Source organism: Bombina bombina, chromosome 3 (assembly GCF_027579735.1).
Source record: "Bombina bombina isolate aBomBom1 chromosome 3, aBomBom1.pri, whole genome shotgun sequence".
Lineage (NCBI taxonomy): Eukaryota > Metazoa > Chordata > Amphibia > Anura > Bombinatoridae > Bombina > Bombina bombina.
The window spans coordinates 86903561-86928830 of NC_069501.1; the positions used below are offsets into that span (position 1 = coordinate 86903561).

Below are 25270 nucleotides of genomic sequence, written 5' to 3' on the forward strand. Positions count from 1 at the left end.
CAATGGTATCACTGAGAGTGATATCCAAAGGGTAGGGGGAGCTAGTAGAGAAGAAGTTACGGCTCACTGACTAATTGTGGGAATCGTTGTCGATCTTGATCCTCTCAGGTCAGGTAGGGAGTTAGTCATTTAGGGTGGTACGGGTTCTAGGGGTCATAAGAGTCTCCCAGGGTTCCCAGATCTGGGCATAAGTGCCCATTTGCCTATTGGCCAGATATACACCGTTCTCCATGGACTTAAAGTATTCAACCGTCCAGCACACCTCTCCATCTCGGGGGATGGTGTTTTTTCCAATTTCTAGCTATCAGTAGCTTGGCTGATAGAAGGATGCAGATCAGCAAACATTTGCTATGAGAGGGAATTGGAGGGATATCTATATAGAGTATACCCATGGAAGGGAGTGTTACACTAGGGAGACACAGTTTGGTACACAGATGTCTCGTCTTAGCCCAGTAGTTCTCGAGTTGGGGGCAATCCCACCACACATGCGTGGGGTTGCTTCTCCCTCCGCATCCCCTCCAGCACAGTCCCGATGTTGTAGGGTAGAATTTCTGTAGTTTAGTTGGCACCAAGTGCCATCGGGTGAGAAGTTTTTAGAAAAGTTCATACACCGTTACACAGTGTATGGCCATCCTGGTGTCAGATATGGCGCGTTGCCATTGTTGTGTTGAGTGGTTTCTTCCCCACTCCCGTTCCCACGCCAAAGTATGAGGGGTTTCAAAGCAAGGGTTGTCGCCAAGAAGGCATTGATAGTGGACGGATAAGGGCTTATGTAGCTGAAGTTTGGTTGTCCACCTGGTTTCCCAGAGTGTTGCGTCCCGGAGTGTCTCAGGGAGGAAACCCCACGATCGTAACAAGGATCGTAACCTGGTCAAGTCAAAGAGAAGCTTGGAGAGAAGATCCCTCTTCGCTATTAAGTCCGACTGAGTCAAGAGCCTATCGTTATGGTAAAAATCACTTATTGATCGTAACTGAGAGGTTCTCCAAACCCCGATGGAAAAGCTGGGAAGGGTTAGGAGAAGACTTACTACAGGCTGAACTGGGGACGGGTGGGGAGCAATCAAATTGAAGTTGCGTAGGCGTAACCACGCACTCCTGCACTCCCTGACAATCAAATTAGAAAGAGTAAGTGACTGGAGGCCATGACTCGCCATCCAAAGTAGGTCCTCAGGTTTGACAGGGAAGCCTGTTCCAGTTCTCGCCATCTGGTTTGCGGGAGATCAGAGCTCCATGCAGAAGCATGGGTGACCATTGCGGCATCATGATAGGTTCTGATGTGTGGAAGTCCTATCCCTCCCCTCTCTATGGGTCTGTGCAAGATATTTGCCGCTACTCTAGGCTTCTTCCCTCCCCAGATATAGTTAGAGATGAGTCTTTGGAATCGGGCAAGGATATTTTGAGGGACCAAGAGAGGAAGACATCGGAAGAGATAAGTGATCTTATGGAGTATCATCATCTTGGTCGCAGCAATGTGGCCAAGCCAGGAGATCTCCTCGTATCTTTTAGAGCTTAGGAGGGATTCAATTTGTGTCAATAGGGGAGAACAGTTGTGTGCCATTATTACTTTCTTGTCATGAGAAAGGAAAACACCCAGATGCTTAATTCCTTCAGTTGACCATTTAAAGGGAAAGAGTCTTTGTAAAGTCTTAAGTTCCTCCAGTGGGAGTCCCAGGGAGTAAGCTTCAGTTTTAGATACATTTACTTTGTAATACGACAGAGTGCCAAATAGTTCCAAAAGGGCGAAAAGAGGGGGAAGGGAGGTCAATGGGTCGGACAAAAAGATAGTGAGGTCATCTATAAATAATCCAAGTTTCTGCTCCAGGTCATGAATTATGAGGCCTCGGATCTCCTTTTGTTGTCTAATGGCCGCAGCTAGAGGCTCGATAGATAGTGCATACAGGATAGGGGATAGTGGACACCCCTGCCTCGTGCCATTAGTGATCAGAACAGAAGGGGAGGTAAATCCCACCCCTCTAACTTTAGCTGAAGGGTTGGAGTATAATGCGCCAATGGCTTTGCAAAGTGTGGGCGGTACACCAAAAGCTTTTAAGGTCAGGAACATATAATCCCATCTCACCCTGTCAAACGCTTTTTCCACGTCAATCGACAGGGTGAGTAATGGGAGGCCTATATCCAAGGATTCGGTATAGAGATTTAGAAGCCTGCGTGTATTATCAGAGCCTTGTCAGCCCATTACAAACCCCACTTGATCCAAGTGTACCAAAGATGGAACATGGATTGCCAATCTGTTACCCAACACCTTAGCATAGACCTTAACATCAATGTTAATGAGGGAAATTGGCCTGTAACTCTCACACATAGTTGGATCTTTCCCCTCTGGGTATTGTGAGGATGCTAGCTTCAAGAAACTCTCCAGATAAAGTACCTGAATTGCTTACCTCAAGAAAAAATCTCGTGAGGATTGGCGTTAATACAGGAGCATAGGTCTTATAGAACGACGCAGTGAAGCCATCTGGTCCGGGGGCCTTACCGGTTTTAAGAGAGTGTACAGCTAATTGGGTCTCTTCTTGTGTAAAAGGGAGTGTCATGTCAGCTACCTCTTCAGAGGAAAGGTGCGGTAAGTGGAGCGAGTCAAGAAAGTTCTGGATCTCCCCTATAGTCGCCTTGGGGATATTAGGGTCAGCTCCCAAATTATATAGAGAATGATAATAGTTCGTAAAGGCTATGCCTATGTCTTTTGGTGCATACGCAAGAGTACTTTTAGTTTTAATAGCAGAAATCCGCCGTTGTTGGGTCTGGTAGCGGAGTTTGTTTGCTAGGAGTCTATCAGCTTTGTTGCCCTTGTAATAATAGAGTTGTTTTAATCTAAATAGTTTAGCTTGGACTCTCTTGCCCTCTCTCTTGTTTATCTCTTCTCGTATCTGTCCAACCAAATGTGAAAGATGGGAGGAGGGATGCAATTTATTGTTGTTTTCCACTATTCTAAGCTTTGCATATAGTTTGGCTAGTGGGGTTTCATATTTGTCCCTAAGCTGATCCGTTCTAAATATGAAATAACCTCTCATGTAGGCCTTGAAAGAGGCCCATAGTGTTGCAATGGAGGTATCACCTGTGTCATTTAGTGTGAAAAAATCCACGATGAACCGAGATATCTCTGGTGATTCAATGTCTGACATGAAGGAATCCAGGAGTCGCCACGGCGGGTGAGTTTCAGAATATGTAAGAAGGGAACAAGTCACTACCACAAGGTCATGGTCAGACCAGGGGCATGGTTTAATACGTGATGAAATACAGGCATCCAAGGTCCAGATGTCACAAAAGAAGGTATCAAGTCTCGAATAAGAGTTATGTGGCTTCGAGAAGTGAATAAAGTCTCTCTCAGATGGAGATAGGCATCTCCATATGTCGTAGAGATTATATTGGAAGTACAGCTTCCAGAAAGCCGCCGACTGGGAGGAGGCGCTCCTATCCTGGGGGGAATTGCTCAGTGTCTTCCTATCCAGGAGGGGATCCCATACAAGATTGAAATAACCTCCAATGATCAGGCGACCTCTTTTCAATGCGTTCAAGGGTGGAACGAAGGAAGGGGATTTGGTGTTAGGGGCGTATAGAGAAACCGAGGTACACAAGACCTCATTAAGACGACAGACTACTTATCAGCAATCTTCCCTCCGGGTCAGACTCACTATATTCAATTTCAAATTTAACTGATCTATGAATCAGCAATCTTCCCTCCGGGTCAGACTCACTATATTCAATTTCGCATTTAACTGATCTATGAACCAGGACAGCCACACCTCTCGTCTTTTTGGTGTAGGAAGCTATTTCACAGATTGGAAAGTTGGAAGAATTAGTAAGAAATCTGGTCCCTTCCTGCCAATGAGTTTCCTGTAAGAAGGCAATTTGGAGCTTGTGCGGGAGGAGATACCGGAGCAAGAGGCTTCGTTTTGTAGGGGAGTTGAGGCCCTGGATGTTAAGTGTAGCGAATCTGAGTGGAGGCATCTTGAGATGGTTCTCGGCTACTATGTCCAAAAGGGCGGAGTGGAGGAGGGGAGAGGTGTACTGTGGCTTTGGGCAGTCAAATAAATGGAATGAACAAGTCCAACTAACTTAGTGAGTAGGGGTCTGGGTAATGTCCAGGGAGAAGTCGGCTCTGATTAGCGTACCGTAAATGAAAAGTCAGGGAGGGATAATGTTCTCCTTCAAGAATTATGTCTACCAATTTGGGGGTCTTCTATGGGGAGGGGCTCAGATAAGTAGGGATATGTTAGGAAAAGTTAAAGAAGGGGGGAAAGTGTTATTGTTTCACTTTCGTTGTGAGTGACCTATTACTTGAACCAAGAGGTCCCAGCTCAAAATATGTGGGGGGGAGCTAGCATAAAGGTCCTAGCCCTGCTAATCCCCGGGATTCAAAAAAAAGTTGAAGGACAACTAAAGTTGTCCCTTTATCTGATATGAAATATCCTGGGATCACACCAGGGGGGAGATATAGGGAATGTGTGTGTCAAGTTCCGGAGAACGGTCCAGAAATAGAGGTTGTGGGGGAGGCAATTCGAGTTTTAGACCCAAACATAAAGGCACTATAATAGAGGTCAGGAGTTTGGGGTGGTTAAGCCTCTGTACAAGAAGTAGGACAATAGGACAATAGTAAGGGAGACAATGGAACTTGACAGCATACCAAGTATAACATAAACTAACATGTAACATTTAACATTTAACACAGTCAAACAGTGTAACTATTACAGTAGAAACAAATGGGCTTATCTAAGAACTTATGATAATCCATTAATTATCATGAGAGAAAATAATCTTCCTCCTCCCTCCCTCATATAAGAGCTGGTTGGTAATTTTGTCAGTAGGGTTATCAAGTTACATCACCTTATCCAGCCAGATGAGGGGGGGGGGGAGGGAGAGCGGCATCTGGAGGGGGAGTAGTAGGGTAAAAGGAGGAGGGAGAAAAGGAAAGAGAGGAAAAGAGGAGTAAAGGAGAAAAGAAGAAGGGAATGAGAGAGAGGGAGGGAGGGGACATAGACAGGGGGAGAGGAAAGGGAGAGAGAGAAAGCGAGGAAGGGGGAAGAGGTCAGAGGAAAGGAAGGGGGTGATCAAACGGGGGGGGTTAAGTCCCCAGTGAGAAATTAAACACCAACTTTAACCTGTAAGAGAGTGTCTCAGGCAGAAAGAAAAACATAGAGAAGAAAATAAACATACTTTACAGTGTATTTGTACAGTCATTGGGTTTTTCTCCCATATGGCGGAGGTCTCAGTAATCCCAGTAGATTAATTTAGCATGGATGGTGGTGAGTATTCAGGGCCTGTGGATTGGTAACTTAGATTGCTGCATAGGGGGTATTAGGGAGGGCCTGGGGAAGAGGGAGAGAACATTAAAGGGAAGGGAAGAGGAGGTGTTAACAAAGAGAGGGGCAGGTTGGGGAAGAAGGGAAGAAGGAAAGGTTAGATTGAGAGGAGGGAATGGAGAAACATTAGGTGGAGGGGAAAAGAAGGATAAAGAAGGCAGGGGAGGAGGAGGGGATAAAGAGGGGGTGGATGGGGGTTGAAGACTAAGGGTATTAAGGAAAGGGAGGGGTAAGGATAGAAGATAGTGTAAGGGGAGGAGAGGGGGATGGACAAGGGGAAAGGGAGGAGGGGAAGATGGAAGGAGGGGAAGGTTTTCAGGGGAAGGATGAAATCCCCATTTGTAGCTAGAGAGTAAGAGCAAACCAGTGAATAAACATCTAAAACAAAGGAGCAATATTTAAGAAGGCACATATAAGGATACTGCGCAAAATGGTTGCGGAAACTTAGGATTCTCTGCTATTATAGTAGAGGCTACAGCAGTTCCATCCAATAGAATCAGCAAGGGTAGTGGAAAATGTTCAAGTCCTGAGCATTTGGCAAGAGAAACTGCAGCCTGATGGTAGAAGGTCAGGGTTGAGGGAAGGGGGGGTAAATGGTGAGGGTTAGGAGAAGGGAGTAAAGGAAGGGAGAGGGTAGGGTGTGAGGGAGGTGATCAGGAAGGAGGGGGAGGTTAAGCTGTTAAGCGCTTCTAGTGCTGAAGTAGATAAGTCAAAGCCACATTTATATCCTCTGTGCAGAAGAGACTAGGTTCTCGTTGGAGGGGCGTCTCTGATTGGATGAGAGGGGTCTCTGTGGGAGAGGGTCCCACTCAGGTGCTGTTGGTCTCAGTCTCTGTGGGGTAGGTACCTCACGGGAGGTTCCAGGATCATCAGGAATGAGTTCCCATCTGTGTAGAAGTGATCTGGCTTGCTGTATGGAGGAGGCAATGAATTGCTGGCCATCTTTTGTGATAAATAGTCGGACAGGAAAGCCCCATCTGTATTTTATTCCTTTCTCTCTCAGGATCTTTGTGCAAAACTGAAAGTTTTGTCGTAGTTGGAGGGTATGTCGGGAGAGATCCGGGAATATCTGGAGATCCAAAAATGTATCTGTGAGTGCACCTTCTTTTGCCGCTGCCCTCAGTAGTTTTTCTCTGAAGGTTAAGTAATGAAGGCTGATGATGAGATCCCGTGGTTTATCACCTTCCATGCTGCGAGGCCGTAGTGCTCTGTGGGCTTTATCTATCAACATCTCTGAATCACTTGAGGGACCTACCAAGGCAGTAAAGAGTTCTAAGAGAAAGTCCTTCAACTCAGGTGGGCCAACCGTTTCCGGTATTCCTCTGATTCTGACATTGTTCCTCCGGGATCTGTCCTCCAGATCAGCAAGTTTGGATTCTAGATCAGAGATCTGGTTGGCAAGATTTTGGGAATAGCTTACTAGACTTGTGTGGTCCACTGTTAGATCTTCCTGTTTACATTCCAGGGTGTCTGTTCTATCGCCAATACTCGCAATGTCCCTTTTCAGCTCTGCATGACTTTTTATAGGTATCAGGGTTACCACTGCTAAGATTAGTGGTCTTTATTGGAGTAACTGCAAATGTGATTCCTCTATTAGAGAGCCTTACTCATGGTGTGGGGTCTTATGAGTTAAATCTCTCTTACTGGAGGAGTTCGTGAGCACTAACCCAAATAGTGGCCCCCACCTAGAAATGGTCTGCAGTGGATAAAGGAGGTAGGATCAGAACAAGGCTAGTGAGCATGCAATCTGTGGTCCTGTTTCCTAGGCTGTGGCCCACCTGAGTTCACACAGATTAACCTCTTGTAGTTCACATATGGAGGAGGGGGGCTTCAATTTAGGTAACCCACACTCTCAGACACAGTTGTCCCCAGTGAGAAAGTTCCAACAAACACACACTACCAGTGCTTCCCAGCAGTCCACTCCTGCTAATGTTCCCAGGGGTGATAGATTAAGTCCAGAACAATAGTGTACTGCTTCAAAGTTCAAAACAGGTAGTTGAGGTAGGTGTGCAGGGTAGATTAGGGGATAAGTTATATTCCCTGTGTGTATGTGCACTATCTATTGCACACTTACTTCAGAGATAAAATGGCGTTGTCCTCCCTTATGAAGTTGTCCCCAGTGAGAAAGTTCCAACAAACACACACTACCAGTGCTTCCCAGCAGTCCACTCCTGCTAATGTTCCCAGGGGTGATAGATTAAGTCCAGAACAATAGTGTACTGCTTCAAAGTTCAAAACAGGTAGTTGAGGTAGGTGTGCAGGGTAGATTAGGGGATAAGTTATATTCCCTGTGTGTATGTGCACTATCTATTGCACACTTACTTCAGAGATAAAATGGCGTTGTCCTCCCTTATGAAGTTCAGGGTTGTGTGCCTGTGTCTGGAGCTGCAAACCATAGGTCCTGATATGCAGCTATTTTTCAAGGAGTATAGTTCTGCCAACTTATATTGTATCCTTTCCTGAAGATTTCAGGCTCTTTGGTGTGCAGGAAAAATCCGAGGTAGGCCGAAGCCTCAGACTTTCCTGAAAATCTTCTGGTACTCCTTTCCAGGTAGATCGAAAATTAGCTCAAACTCTGCCAAATTACAGCTTAGGCTCACTTGCAGTGAGTAAATACTGCTCTAAAGATTTTTATGGGTTGTCAGCCCCCAAATCGTGCTTTACAGCTAATGATTAAGTATTTTTATCAAGAGCTCTGCTAGATTGCGACTGTCTAGGCTGCTGGCTAGCTCCATCCCCCCTTAGAATTGGTTTTAATTATATGTAACTAATGGCTAGATTGCGAGTTTTTGTTGGTAAGGCTTGCGGGGCTAACAAGCCTTTTGTTCCCACCGCTCCCTTAAGCCAACGCTGGTATTACAGGTTTTTTTAAACCCGGCGTTAGCCGCAAAAAGGTGAGCGTAGAGCAGAATTTAGCTCCACATCTCACCTCAATACCAGCGTTGCTTACGGTAGCAGTAAGCTGGCTAAACGTGCTCGTGCACGATTTCCCCATAGGAAACAATGGGGCTGAGCTGGCTGAAAAAAAAACTAACACCTGCAAAAAAGCAGCGTCCAGCTTCTAACGCAGCCTCATTGTTTCCTATGGGGAAAATAAATCTATCTCTACACCTAACACCCTAACATGAACCCCGAGTCTAAACACCCCTAATCTTACACTTATTAACCCCTAATCTGCCACGCCCACTATTGCAGACACTTACATTATATTAGTAACCCCTAATCTTCCGCTCCGGACACCGCCGCCACCTACATTATACTTATGAACCCCTAATCTACTGCCCCCAACATCGCTGCCACCTACATTATATTTATTAACCCCTAATCTGCCCCACCCAATGTCGCCGCAACTATATTAAATTTATTAACCCCTAAACCTAAGTCTAACCCTAACACCCCCCTAACTTAAATATAATTTAAATTAAACTAAATAAATTTAACATAATTAAATAAATTAATCCTATTTAAAACTAAATACTTACCTATAAAATAAACCCTAAGCTAGCTACAATATAACTAATATTTACATTGTAGCTAACTTAGGATTTATTTTTATTTTAAAGGCAACTTTGTATTTATTTTAACTAGGTAGAATAGTTATTAAATAGTTATTAACTATTTAATAACTACCTAGCTAAAATAAGTACAAAAGTACCTGTAAAATAAATCCTAACCTAAGTTACAATTACACCTAACACTACACTATCATTAAACTAATAACCTAAACTACCTACAATTAAATACAATTAAATTAAATAAACTAAATTACGAGAAAAAAAACACTAAATTACAGAAAATAAAAAAAGAATTACAAGAATTTTAAACTAATTACACCTACTCTAATCCCCCTAATAAAATAAAAAAGCCCCCCAAAATAATAAAATTCCCTACCCTATACTAAATTACAAATAGCCCTTAAAAGGGCTTTTTGCGGGGCATTGCCCCAAAGTAATCAGCTCTTTCACCTGTAAAAAAAATACAATACCCCCCAACATTAAAACCCACCTCCCACACAACCCTACTCTAAAACCCACCCAATCCCCCCTTAAAAAACCCAACACTAACCCCCTGAAGATCACCCTACCTTGAGCCGTCTTCACCCAGCCGGGCACAAGTGGTCCTCCATACAGTAGAAGTCTTCATCCGATCGGGGCAGAAGAGGTCCTCCAGATGGCAGAAGGCTTCATCCAGGCGGCATCTTCTATCTTCATCCTTCCGGAGCAGAGCGGGTCCATCTTCAATCCAGCCGACGTGGAGCATCCCCTTCAAACGAAGTCCTAACGAAAAATGAAGGTTCCTTTAAATGACGTCATCCAAGATGGCGTCCCTTGAATTCCGATTGGCTGATAGAATCGTATCAGCCAATCGGAATTAAGGTAGGAAAAATCCTATTGGCTGATGCAATCAGCCAATAGGATTGACCTTGCATTCTATTGGCTGATTGGAACAGCCAATAGAATGCGAGGTCAATCCTATTGGCTGATTGGATCAGCCAATCGGATTGCACTTCAATCCAATTGGCTGATAACATCAGCCAATAGGATTTTTTCTACCTTAATTCCGATTGGCTGATAGGATTCTATCAGCCAATCGGAATTCAAGGGACGCCATCTTGGATGACGTCATTTAAAGGAACCTTCATTCTTCGTTAGGACTTCGTTTGAAGAGGATGCTCCACGTCGGCTGGATTGAAGATGGACCCGCTCCGCTCCGGAAGGATGAAGATAGAAGATGCCGCCTGGATGAAGCCTTCTGCCGTCTAGAGGACCTCTTCTGCCCCGATCGGATGAAGACTTCTGCCTTAAGGAGGACCACTTGTGCCCGGCTGGGTGAAGACGGCTCAAGGTAGGGGGATCTTCAGGGGGTTAGTGTTAGGTTTTTTTAAGGGGGGATTGGGTGGGTTTTAGAGTAGGGGTCTGTGGGTGGTGGGTTTTAATGTTGGGGGGGTATTGTATTTTTTTTTTACAGGTAAACGAGCTGATTACTTTGGGGCAATGCCCCGCAAAAGGCCCTTTTAAGGGCTATTTGTAATTTAGTATAGGGTAGGGAAATTTTATTATTTTGGGGGGCTTTTTTATTTTATTAGGGGGATTAGATTAGGTGTAATTAGTTTAAAATTCTTGTAATTATTTTTTTATTTTCTGTAATTTAGTGTTTGTTTTTTTTCGTAATTTAGTTTATTTAATTTAATTGTATTTAATTGTAGGTAGTTTAGGTAATTAGTTTAATGATAGTGTAGTGTTAGGTGTAATTGTAACTTAGGTTAGGATTTATTTTACAGGTAATTTTGTACTGATTTTAGCTAGGTAGTTATTAAATAGTTAATAACTATTTAATAACTATTCTACCTAGTTAAAATAAATACAAAGTTGCCTGTAAAATAAAAATAAATCATAAGCTAGCTACAATGTAACTATTAGTTATATTGTAGCTAGCTTAGGGTTTATTTTATAGGCAAGTATTTAGTTTAAAATAGGAATAATTTATTTAATTATGTTAAATTAATTTCGTTAAATTTAAATTATATTTAAGTTAGGGGGGTTAGACTTAGGTTTAGGGGTTAATACATTTATTAAAGTGGCGGCGATGTCCGGTCGGCAGATTAGGGGTTAATAATTGTAGGTAGGTGGCGGCGATGTTGGGGGTGGCAGATTAGGGGTTAATAAATATAATGTAGGTGTTGGCGATGTTAGGGGCAGCAGATTAGGGGTTCATAGGTATAATGTAGGTGGCGGCGATGTCCGGGCGGCAGATTAGGGGTTAAAAATATTTATTTTAGTGTTTGCGATGTTGGGGGCCTCGGTTTAGGGGTTGATATGTCATTTATGGGTGTTAGTGTACTTGTTAGCACTTTAGTTAAGAGTTTTATGTTCCAGCGTTAGCCCATAAACCTCTTAACTACTGACTTTTAAATGCGGTAGGAGTCTGGACAGGAGAGGGTGTACTGCTCACTTCTTCCAAGACTCGTAATACCAGCGTTAGGCAAATCCCATTAAAAAGATAGGATATGCAATTGACGTAAGGGGATTTGCGGTAGCCTCGAGTCGCGGAAGAAAAGTGAGTGGTGAGCCTGTACCTGTCAGACTCGTAATACCAGCGATAGGAAAAAAAAGTACATAAATTCTTATGCCTAGATTACGAGTTTGGCATTAGCCTTAAAAAGCAGCGTTGAGAGATCCCAACGCTGCTTTTTAAGGCTAACGCCAAACTCGTAATCTAGGCGTAACAATTTGTTTCAGCTTAGATAAATGGGCATTTAAAGTGACTGTTTACATTAAAAATATATGTACTTTTAGTGTCCTAATTAGAATTGTATTATAATCAATTGTAGCTATATAGCTGATTGTACTGTTTGAATGTTAGTAGCTTATATCTTGGTCTCGTGGTATTTTAAATGCAACTCTGATTTGATAGACTATTGTGAATAAGGCTAGTTATAAAGTTACAATTTGGTTTGCTTTGTAAAGAGTATTGCAACAGTTTTAAACACTGTATAGTTTTACTCATATTCTACTTCCTACAAATATATTTCAATGTGTTTATAGATATTAACTAGTAAAAAGAATTTAGGAATTTATATTAATTTTATTGTCTGGGCATATGCATATTGAGTGAGGGTTTATTTTAAAGGATAATAAATAAGTATATTGTATTATAACCCGGCCATATACTGACATATTATTTGGAGGCATTGCATGAGATATTATTAATATTAATCACATTGATATAATATATTTGTAATAAAGAGAAATTATTATTGGAAAAAAAAAAAATCTAAAAAAAAAATTATTTTTTTATTGTGATTAAATATTTCAAAATAATATTAATATTTTGAAATATTATTAAAAAATTATTTTGAAAAATTGATGAAATATTAATTTTTCATATTTCAAAATTAATATTAATATTTTGAAAGTATAATTTATTTTTTGAAAAATTTAAATATTGATTTTCATATTTCAAAATTATTATTAATATTTTTGAAAATATAATTTTTTTTGAAAAATTGAAATATTGATTTTCATATTTCACTATTAATATGAATGTTTTTGAAAATATAATTTTTTTTCTCTCTTATTGGTCAAAATTGTATTAGCGTTTTTATCTTATTAAGTACAACACTAAAATAACTATGTCTTCAGCAAAAAGTAACGCTAGCATTTCTGTATATGATGAAATTGTGCCCTCCCCAAGATCCTCTGTCCATGAAATGGTTCAGGCAAAAACTCTCAAATTCGAAGCCATGAACCACCTCATGGCTAGACTTGATATTGGGGACGATGTCTACATGTATATTAAGGGGTGTAAAGCTAAGACCAAAGATTTAGTTAAAGATATGTGGTTTGAAGATGGCGAATTATACCAAATTGTACTGCAACTTAATAAATGCACGGAATTTAGAGGGCGTGATGAATTAATTTTCAAAACTTGGCAAATCCTAATGTATTTGAGCTGTGAGATGTCTAGCCAAATGGCAGGACAAGACAGACAATTAGGACGGCTAAGGGATGAAAATTATTCATTACGAGAATTTGAAGAAGCCTTTATTCACGGAAAGGTAGAGGTTCTAGAAGCTAATAAAAAGGTTTCTGACTTTATATAATCAGAAATTGGAAGCTGAATTTAAAGCTTTAGAAGAAGTCTATGAAAAATGCCAAAATAAAAATGTAAAAGCTAGATATCGTGAGGCTGAAAAAGGATATGAACATGAAATAAATGAATTAAAAAGACAAGGGGGCGTGTCTTAGCAGCAATCCTGGTCGGTCGCACTTTCCCTGAGCTCCTGTTGATATTCTAAAAAAACGCCGATTTTGGGAGCCTTTTTACAGTACAAGTATCTGCTTTGCCCATCATTGGGCACCAGCACTCAGTGGCATACCGTATATTTTTAACTGCACTGTATTTTTGACACCGGAGCAGGGGACAAGACAGAAGAGGCCTGGAGCGGCGGCTCATTACAGGTAGCGCTACCCCCCTCGGTACGCCGAGGTTCTTTGCCGACACCAACCATCTCGATATAGCCCACACAGACAACATCTTCTCACAAGGGGGAGCATACTCGCAACAAAGACAACCGGTAACAACAGGGGTATTGGGTGCAAGAGATTTATACACTCCTGTAATTAAAATGGCCCCGCAGAGGAAATCGCACCACAAAATAATATAGACTCCCGCATGGCCAGATTTGAAGAATGGTGTGAACGACTTATTGCTGGAGCTCCATATGATTATTTGATGAGTCGATGGAATGCCGTGAGCACAGTGAATGCACCTAATGAGGGCGAGAAAATTACGTTGTCACCAGAATCAGACACATGGCAGGACAGCCTCCGACACCCGGTGATCAAGCCTGCAATACTGCATAAGCTACAGCATAGGGAGGCGAAGTTGGAGACATTATATGGAACATCACCTGAGTGCCCAGACTCAGGATCCTGGCTGAAAACAAAGATCACCATTAAAGCGCACGCCGGGGAAAGCTGGCTACAAGCGGGAGAACGACCACTACATAGTGCAGCCGAGGGGGAGTCAATGGGGACTCCCCACGAAGCCAAGACAGCAAACCGGAATTACCCCAGGGCTCCTAACACTGTTTTGCACAAGAAGGTTGTACACTTAAAGCCAGCTCTTCTTACAAAGGGAACACCGGAGGAACCAGAAGCCTGCCGCAAACAACTTGGTCATATCTTGCTCCCGGGAAATCACGTTGGGACACTAGAACAGAGTGACCAGAACATACAATCGATCTTGTGGCACTGCACCTACAGCTTCCAGGATCTCTTCCATACAGCTGGAAAGACCCAGCCTCTGTCAGGGACAAATTCTTGGGGCTAAACTTTGAGAACAGATGATAATGCTATGTTCACCCCTTGCCACACAATAATAATGAGGACATTGCCGGGACATTCAAGTATGTTAAACTGTTTTTGATCTGTTGTTTGTTTCTTGAATCTTCGCACTCTAGCTGAGAAATGGCAGGATAGATAGTAGTGAGCAGGAGGGAGATACATATAATAGAGCAGAACCAGCTTGCCTTCATTGCTACCTACGTTATAACATAAATAATGCCAAACCGGGACTCCTATGCAGTATGTATTGAACCGAATGCTCTAGCTTCCTCCTAGATGATATTTTTTTTAATCAGTTTATACTCTATAGTTCTGCTGTACTGTATTTTATGTATTATATTGTTAACACTGTTCTCACATTAGAAAGGCATATCCACTGCTTAGAGGCTCTATCATTCCTTCATTATACATGCACAATATTGAAACACCCCCTTCTCCACGTGGCTAGCGGCCGAAGCCGCGGGAGAGGGCATGAAAAGAATAGTGTGGAGAATGAGGGATAATTATGTAATATCATGAGGTTAGAATCCAGAGCAGACAAGATCTGCACATTTAAGTCCACATCCCTTGGAGATTTAGAAAATGATGCTTCCTGCAGCTACCTATCTCCAGGGTTAATATTGCAGTCTGCGTTCCACCGACCCTGAACAATAAACAGGGATTATTAATCAAACATTAGACTAGTCACCAGTCCCCAACCTTAGTAAACACTTTGGGTTGCATGATCCTAGCTATGTACTTATAGATCCCCTCCAGCGGGGTGGGTGTGCTCCTTTCCTACACCCAACATAGATTTGCATAGGGTGCTATAAAAATAAAATGAACATTGATGTTATAAGGTGTGGTATTGGCTTTTAAGTTAAAAGCTTCAGAATATATTGTTAATATGGTTATTGACTTGTTTTACCTATCATTTCCCTACTTGCCCTTTTACATATATATACTAAAAATTATAGACCCAAAAGTGGTCTGAACTGAAGCAATTAGGGACAATAAAAATAAGAAAATGAGGGTTGTAACTTAAGATGTGCAAAAATGCATGATTGTATTTTTAATGAGCAATGTTTGTATTATTCTTCTGCATTTCAGCACTACTGTATACTATTAAGTAATAACTGTATTGTACAACTCCTCAATAAAAAATTAAAAAAATAAAATAAAAAAGACAAATCAGCAGCAATAACGAACCTTTAAGTAATAACACTAATGCTGAAATTATTAACTCAATTAAGGACTGGGTCAGAAATGAATTTCAAAATACCAGGCGGGAGGATAGACAAAAGTACCCAAATTATAGCCCTAATTCAGGCCCAGAGATAACTTTTTCCCCTAGGCAATTACCTAACTCTGGAGGACAAGATGATTATTACACCTCAGAGGAAGAGGTCAGTTACTATAGTGGATCAGAAGGGGGGGCTAGCTTCTCAGACAGCCCATATAAAAATACACGGGTGAGATTTCAGCATAGTAAAAATAAGACAGATAAAAGGCACTCTAACTCAAACAATTAGGATGGCTAAGGGATGAAAATAAGTCCCCAATGAAATCCATTAATGTACTTAATAAAGTGTATGACACCCCTACAATAATTAAATTCCTAAAGAATGCAGTACGCCCATTTTCCAAAGGGGGAACCACTTCCATAATTGACCACTTAGAGGCCTTTGAAAATGCTTTATCTATAATGAATGTTACAAGTGAGCAGTTAAAAATTGAATTTCTGCCCTGGGTATTTGAAGGTAAATATCACAAATTCTTTGCTTCACTAAAGGATATGAATATTCATTCCTGGGATGAGACAAAGCGACAGTGCAGAAAGGAATTCGGGCAACATCGCACTAAAACTGCAGCAAAAATAGCTGTATATGGTTTAAAATGTAGTGCAAATCAAAGCCCCATAGAATTCCTTTCCATACTGAAAAGTGCGTACAGTATGGCTGAAGATAATCCCATATTTGAATGCTCAGAATTTGTGAATTTATTTTTTGAAGCACTGCCCGCACCCATCAAAATTAATTTAGCTAGAGATTTTGAGAACTGCTCATTGGAATGGCTGATCAAAGAGAGTACAAAGTTATACTGTATTCAGCAGTCCAGTGAACAGGGGGATAAAAAGGAGAGAAAGCCCAATCCTAAAATTGTGGCAGAAACCAGGGTGTCACCTAGTCCCCTCAATTTGGAGTCTAAAAAGAAAACCTATGCGGAAGTGGCCAGAGAACACAGGCCATCCCCACAAAGGTTTAACTCTACACCTCCCCCAACAAGGGCTGAGGCGCAGAGAGACTATACCCAAAATGGAGGGCATACCCAGGTAAATAATTACTCCCAAAGAGAAGAATACCTACAAGATAATAGATATCCCTGCAAAGGTAGATACAATAAGTGGCAAAAATACTCTCGGGATAACCAGACACCCCAAGTAAATAGTGCTCCCCAAAATACTAACGCTGAACAAGTTGAACCCCAGGGGCAACCACGCCAGGATAGAAATAGCGGCCCTGATTCTGAGGGGACCCAAGGGCCCAGGAATCACTACTATGGGGCATCAAGGGATAGGCCCAGGGGTAGAGGTAACTTGTACGATCAAGTAGATCAGCTTAGTACCCAGCTAATTCGGTTGAGCGAACAAGTCGCTAATATGAGTCAAGCGTTTACGGCTCAGCAACCTAACAATCCTTTTTTAGGCATACAGCCAGTGGCCAGCAGTGGGCCACAGGCACAGTCATAAATACTGCAGTATATGTTGATGGTTGTTCTTACCATGCCACTATTGAAAATGAGCGCAGACTAGTCGCTGGCATTGGTATAAATTGGGCCAATGGATTCCCAAATATATCTATAGGTTTCAACATTGGACCAAGATCCAGTCAAGTTGCAGAACTCACTGCTGTTCTAAAAACCATTGAAATGGCTAATGAAAATGGTATTCATGAATTTGTAATCATAACTGACTCAAGTTATGTGCGTGACAGTTTTGTTGAATACCTACCAACTTGGAAAAGAAATGGCATGCATAAAAGCAATAACAAACCAGTCAAACATGGCAAGTTGTTCTGCGAGATTGATAATCTGGTGGTATCAAATTATTTAACCATACACTGGAAAAAGACCAAGGGTCATTCCAGAATTCAAGGTCCTGATAAGGAAGGCAATGATCTTGCAGATTCATTAGCCAAACAAGGAGCCATAACTGGAGAACTCCTTAATATCGACCACTTAATGGGTGCAATTCAGGTAGAAGCCATTACCAGAAACCAGGCTAAACAACAGAGTGAGCCTAACCTGGTACAATGGAGTCAGGATTCTCCTAGTGAGGACCTGATCTCTAGTCAAAAAGAATACCCCATTGTAGGCATCTTCTATAAACACATAGAAGATCCTGAAAGCAACCCCATCTCAAAAGATGATTGTTTTGGCAAGGAAGATCTTTGAATCTTAATGAAGTCCAGATCCCAATTCAAATTACAGGATAGTTTGTTAATTAGAACCTCCAAAACTGGCATCCAGCAATGGGTAGTACCCACCAAGTTCAGGGGTCTCATGCTTCAACATGCCCACTATGCTCCCACCGCTGGCCATCGTGGTGCCAAACTCACGTATGAAATATTGCATGATTACGCCTTTTGGCCGCACATGTTTAATGATGTTCAAACCTACTGTCAAGGTTGTTTAATCTCTCCACAGTTCCAACCCACTGCACCAAAGCATAGAGCGCCTTTGCAGAAAAGGGTAACAAAGAGGTAACAAATACATGTTAACAGTGACATGCATGTTCACTAAATGGGTAGAGTGCATCAGTGCACCTAACAATAGTGCTGAAACATGAGCAGCATTGCTCATCAACCACGTGTTTTCCAGATTTGGTTTGCCCCAAAGAATTGAATCAGATTGGGGAACCCACTTCACTAGTGAAGTGATGACCAAAATGTGGAAAATACTAGGGATTAAAAGAAAGCTCCATATTGCATATAGAGCTGCCTCAAGTGGTGGTGTAGAGCGTTACAACCAGTCCATTGTGAAAATCCTCAAAATATTTGTGATTGAAACGGGTAAAGACTGGGATGTAAAACTACCTCTAGTCCTAATGGCATTAAGAGCAACTCCAAGTAGTGCTACCAAGATGTCACCTTTTGAACTGATGACTGGTAGAAGAATGATTTTACCTCAGCATCTACTGTACCGTACATCAGACCAGAACTTGATAAACACTGCCAATACACATCAATATGTGGAGAACCTAATAAAGCACCTGCAATATGCCTTTGCATTTGCTCAAAGGAACTTAGAGAAAGCCGCAACTGCCACTAAAACCTATTATGATCTCAAGACGTCCAAAAAGGAATATGAAATAAATGATAAAGTTTATCTTTATAACTTTGGAAGAGATCAGGTTAAGGAGAAGAAATTTCTTCCATCATGGAAAGGTCCTTTTGTCATTACTGACAAAATATCTCCAGTGGCCTATAAAATAAGGATCCCCAAAAGTGATAGTTTCATAGATAAATGGGTCCATATCAATCAGTTGCGAGCGTGTCATCCTAGGTCCCAACTACAAGTCATAGAGGGAGAATGAAGTGTCATATCCCCAAATGCACTAAAGACATACTGTAGTTTAAAGATGTCTATCTGATAAACATGAAGGCTCAAAAATGACGGACTCTCTATATAGAAGACTGTCTATAATGCATACCGTCAACATCCTCACCAAATACCGTTGACCTTAAGCCAATTTAAATACATGTGTCCTACATCTATTTAAAATTGGAAGGGGGCTTTATGTCAAGGTATATGTGAAGATTAATATATATATTATTTTATATTTGGCTATCAGCACCAAATTATTCATTCTTTTATAAGACATTAAATGCTTTGACTGACCAAAATTTAATCCTCCCCCATTCAGTATGCAAAGTTACAATGCGGCCAAATGAGGACAATAAAACATTTGGTCCACTTAACTTAAACAGTCACTTAAAAAGAAATGTTGTCAAAGTTATCTTGGAGGGAGAGCAGAGGTTTATAGCTTGAATTAGGATAGGACCATTAAACCATTTCAAAGGCAAAAACTTCAATAAGAGATGGTCAATCTATATTAGCTGTATACTCAGTATATGAAATCAGATATGAGACACTTTTTCCTGATTAACATAGCTTTTGAAGCTCACAGCCCTGCAGGGGGTAGCAAACAGGGGCCTGATGGTCCACCAAACCAGCATAAATCAGGGAATGTATGGAGACGACATTCTGGGCATAAAGCCAGATAAGCAAGTAAAATTCTGACTGCATAGTGATTAGCATAGACTTGTTAATTACCCCTGCCTGTGTATTGAAGCAATGAAAGTTTGACCAGCAAAAACACATGTTTACAATATAGCTATTTGAATTAATTTTGTTATAGTAATTGATATCATTTTGTTTGTGTATAACAATGTGTAATCAGCTGGATTTTATATAAATAAGGGAATACTCAAATGAGTGTATGTGTATATATATATGTGTGTGTGTGTGTGGGATATACATATGTACAGTATATTCAGACACATATTAAACATGGAGACCTGAGAGCTAAAATTTCAAAATGTTTTTACCTATATATATATATATATATATATATATATATATATATATATATATATATATATATATATATTAGAAGCATTGAATGTTTTAGGATTTAAAATGAGCATTCTAACAATTATCTCTTTCATTCCAGGCATTTAAGAAGTACACATATAATTGATATTTTAAATGATATCCTGTGTATTTTATCCTCTCAAAGAGAGATATACAGATATGAAATATTAATCTGTATGGAATAATAATCCAATGTAAATATAATTGTGTGAGAACCACATATATCTATGTATGTGATGTTGAGCGGATGGCTGAAGAAGGAAATTGAATCCAGGATGAGGATATTATGATTTTAAGTTGTTTCATAAAAGATACGGTTTTAAATGCAATTTTTATATTATAAGTGGAATAAATTCATGTGTGGTCTTAAAATAATCAGAATAAATAATGTGACATAGTACAGTACATTTGAACATGTAACTTATTAATATAAGAAATTATGGCATTTTATATGAACATTTTAAAGAAATGTTTTTACTGTCTAGAAATGGTTAAATGAATCTGTTTGTTTGTCATGCTGCCTCCGGTGCTGCGATGCAAGAATTACAACCAAAAGACAATTGGTTGTTAACAAAGATGCATTTCCCTAGCAACATACATTTCCAAAATGAACCAATAAGAAGGGACAAGGTTCCGTAAGGGCAAATCACAAAGCAGATCCGGAGGGCCTATCCAATTCGCCAATGATAGTACTAAACAAAAAGGGGTGGGGCTATATCACATGATTTAACCCCAAGCATAGAGAGAGAAAGGGGCTAATGCTTGCTAACTTTTGCTGAAACTTTGGCTGGCTGTCTGTGTGCTAAACTGTGACTGATAAAAATTTGGCTGCGTTACATACAGTTACAAAAGGCATAATAGCTACCTTTCTTTTCCACATGCAAAAACTCAATCTTGGTATTCTGAGGCGAATTGGATAAACAAAGAAGTTTTTGGGAGATTGAACTACAATTTAGTTCAAACTGGTGATGTATGATTGTTCTAAATTTTAAATATTTTAAACAAAGGTAATTGGTAAGACCATAGTCAAATTGTAGTTAATAGATTTAAAGGGGCACTCAGTATTTTAAACTTGTGTTTCATACTCCTGTATAGTGTTAAGTTTATCTTTTGTATGCTAAATAATTTATCTTTGCAAAATGTGTATATATATATATATATATATCTTAGAATTGGTTTTAATTATAAGTAACTAAGAATTTATTTCAGCTTAGATTAATGGGCATTTAAATTGACTGTTTACATTAAGAATATATGTACTTTTAGTGTCCTAATTAGAATTGTATTAGAATCAATTGTAGCTATATAGTTGATTGTACTGTTTGAATGTTAGTAGCTTATATCTTGGTCTCATTGTGGTATTTTAAATGCAACTCTGATTTGATAGACTATTGTGAATAAGGCTAGTTACAATTTGGTTTGCTTTGTAAAGAGTATTGCAACAGTTTTAAACACTGTATAGTTTGACTCATATTCTAGTTCCTACAAATATATTTCAATGTGTTTATAGATATTAACTGGTAAAAAGAATTTAGGAATTTATATTAATTTTATTGTCTGGGTATATGCATATTGAGTGAGGGTTTATTTTAAAGGATAATAATTAAGTATATTGTATTATAACTCGGCCATATACTGACATTAACCAAAATAAAAAAATGAAACCTAATCTAATACTCCTATAAAAACATCCCCTAATCTGACACTAAACTACCAATAGCCCTTAAAAGGGCCTTTTGTAGGGCATTGCCCTAAGTTTAACAGCTCTTTTACTTTAAAAAAAAATTTGTATAGGCATTTTTATAGGTATTGCTCTTTTACTGCCCATTAAAAAAAGCCCTATGTTAAAAAGCAAAACACCCCAAAAAAACAAAAACAAACTAACTCTAACCCCGAAATAGGTACTCACAATTCCTAAAGTCCTATCAGTGAAGGTCTTCTTCCAAGCGGCTTCATCTTCATCCCGGTTTTGCGGAGCCATCTTCAATCTTTATCCAGTGGTGGAAGTGCTGAGGCGGCGCGGATCGGAGCAGGATCGGCGACGGTGCGGACATCCAACGTGGAGGCTTCTCTTCATGCGATCATCCGCCACATGCTGAAGATTGTATGCAAGGTACCCCTTTTATATTTGGGTACCTTGCATTCCTATTGGCTGAAATTTTCAAATTAGCCAATAGGATGAGAGCTACTTAAATCATATTGGCTGTTCAAATCTATTAAATATCAATATTTTTGGTAAAATTACTATATATACCTGTATATCTTTATAAATATATACAGATATAGATAGTAGAGATGTGCAAGCCATAAAATGTGGTTTCAGACAAAATTTTCATTTTGGATATTCAAGGAAATTAGTTACCCCCAAATATTCGGTGGCTGCACTATTCGGATAATTGGATAACGAATATCGAATTTTCGTTAAACATTTAATACATGTTTCATAGCTACAGGTGATAAGTTCACCTGTAGCTACAAATATTTACCTTAATGTGCTCTGGAGAGCGCGCTAACTCGACCCTCCACCCTGGCAACCCAATAGGGTTAGCACGCTTTCCAGCGCATTATGGTAAGTAACACTAAAAAAAAAAAATTTGAGGAAATTAATAAATGCTGACAAATTTACGAATTACAAAAAAGAAAATCGAATTTTCATAATAAATGTGCATTTGTACGAAAAAAATGCCCATCTATAATAGATATATCAAAATATATATGTTTTTTTACACATATATAGAGAATCATATATTTTAAAATAAAAATAAAATGTTATTCTTAATAAAGAACAATTTCTATTAAAAACACATTAAAACATATTACAAATAAATAAAAATGATATTGCATGTTTATAGGTATTTGAATGAGATAGACTCAAAGGTGTATATGTATGTAAATACATATACATATATACACATACACACACTATATATATATATATATATATATATATATATATATATATATATATATATATATGTAGTATATATATATATACACACATACACATATATATAATATATATATATTTATATATATATATATATATATATATATATATACACACATACACCATACATACATACATACATACATACACATATACACACAAACACACACACACACATATATATATATATATATATATATGTGTGTCTATATATGTGTATATATATATATATATATATATATATATATATATATATATATATATATATATATATATCTATGTATGTGTGCACGTACATAAACTTTTTTTTACCTTTACACTTTACTTCAGGTCTCAATTTGGGCTAAATATTCTAGCACATTTTCTAATTTTGTTGAAGCGCAACCTATAACTTTCAACTTGGGAAATGAGCGTTATTTAGCGCGGTTGCAATTTCCATTGAAAGTATAGGTTGCACTCAAGGGACGTCAACCACGCTAGCCCTTCACGCTTACCCTTCTTCTCCATTGGTAAGTCCCCACCAGAAAATATGCAATTGTGCAGCCTTTCTGTACAAATTTGTTGATATTTTTTTCTTTACAGAAATGAAGTGGTGGCCATCTTGAAGACATTGCCACCATATTTTTAAAGGCAAATCCATAAACTTTCCTTAAACTGTGAGCTCTAATTTTCAGGGGATCACCAGTGGTTTGTAAAATGGCCCCCTTAGAGGTGTGAGGCCAGTCTCAATGGCTACCTCCGAGACCCCTGTAGTTGTGCCCCAGCCCACAGACCAGTTCAGCACTAATGACCAGTTCCTACCAAAATCAATTTAAATATCTTTAACTTGCTCTTTCATATGTTTGTATGTTCTGATCCTTTCATTTATCTGATGTAATATTTGATCAGTAACAAATCTTGCTTTGTAATTCTGTAAAGTAACATATTCTCCATATGCTTTTTTGTACATTGATTCCGATATATATAAATAAATATATATATATATATATATATATATATATATATATATATATATAAAAGTTTATTGCCATATGTAGGTAAAAATTAAGAGGTTCATAAAAACCTATATGTAGTGGATTTACTGCTTACTTACAAGTCTGAAATTTCTTGGTGAGAAAACATTCCCAGCTATAGAAGCTCCTTCGTACATTATTGAAAAGCTTTGTAGAACCATTAAAAGTCTCTTCTTCTCCTTGAGCGGCATCATAGATTGCGCTTGAAAATTCTAACATTTTCTGTGAAGGAAATAACAATGGGCTTCTTAAAGCTAATATATTATGCATAAAACTATACATACACGCATTTATTGGTCTATATCAGTGTGATAAAACAGCCATTTTATATCAGAGCAAAGCACAGCTTGTTTAATTTTAAAATAAAATATATTTTATATTTACATGTAAAACAATAATGGACAAGCACAAACTCAATTCAAGTAGTGTATAGCTTTAATTAATAAAAACCCATATGATTGCCCTTACTAGACAATAATGAATGCTAAGGCATAAAACATGAGCATGTGTCCTCGCAGCCCTCATATATATCAACCCAAGCTGCTTCAGTTAGACACTAAGCATAAAGTATAAAAACATAATAAAGAAACTTCTCCTTTACGTGTTTCGTTTGCTTTCTCAGCAAACTTTGTCAATAAACTAAATTAACCTATTAACCCCTAAACCTAACAACCCGCTAACTTTATATTAAATATTACCTCATCCCTATCTTATAATAAATTTAAACTTACCTTTAGATTTAAATTAAACTATATTAAACTACTAATTAACCTACCCTAACTATTAGACTAAAATTACATTAAACTACAAATTAAATTAACTATATTATATATTTAAAAACCTAATCCTACTCAAATAATTTAAACCTACTATTAAAAATTACAGTTACAAAAAACTAACAACTAAGTTACACAAAATAACAAACACTAAGTTACAAAAAAATAAACACTAAATTACACAAAATAAAAAATAAATTATCAAATATATAAACTAATCTAAGAGCCCTATGAAAATAAAAAAGTCCCCCCAAAATAAAAAAAAACCCTAGCCTAAACTGAACTACCAAAAGGGCCTTTTGTGGGGCATTGCCCCAAAGAAATCAGCTCTTTTACTTGTAAATAAAATATACAAATACCCCCCAACAGTAAAACCCACCACCCACACAACTAACTCCCCAAATAAAAACCTAATCTAAAAAACCTAAACTCCCCATTGACCTGAAAAGGTCATTTGTATGGGCATTGCCCTTAAAAGGGCATTTAGCTCTTTTTTAAAAGCCCAAACCCTAATCTAAAATTAAAACCCACCCAATAAACCCTTAAAAAAGCCTAACACTAAACCCCGAAGATCAACTTACAGTTTCTGAAGAGCCGACATCCATCCTCAACGAAGTGGCAGAAGTCCCCATCGAAGCCGGCAGAAGTCTTCATCCAAGCAGGCCGACGTCTTCATCCAAGCCGGCAGAAGTTTTCATCCAGACGGCATCTTCTATCTTCATCCCTTTTAAGTTTA

The 25270-nt window shown here is 39.0% G+C and overlaps 1 protein-coding gene across 1 annotated transcript in view; it reads right to left on the reverse strand.

The window, feature by feature from the left end:
- Nucleotides 1-25270, reverse strand: part of LOC128652910 (interferon-induced GTP-binding protein Mx1) — a 194161-nt gene that overhangs the window by 65288 nt on the left and 103603 nt on the right. Inside the window, exon 9 of the mRNA XM_053705908.1 lies at nucleotides 23839-23980. Within this exon, the coding sequence (XP_053561883.1) occupies nucleotides 23839-23980 (142 nt within the window). The remainder of the gene's footprint in view (nucleotides 1-23838; nucleotides 23981-25270) is intronic.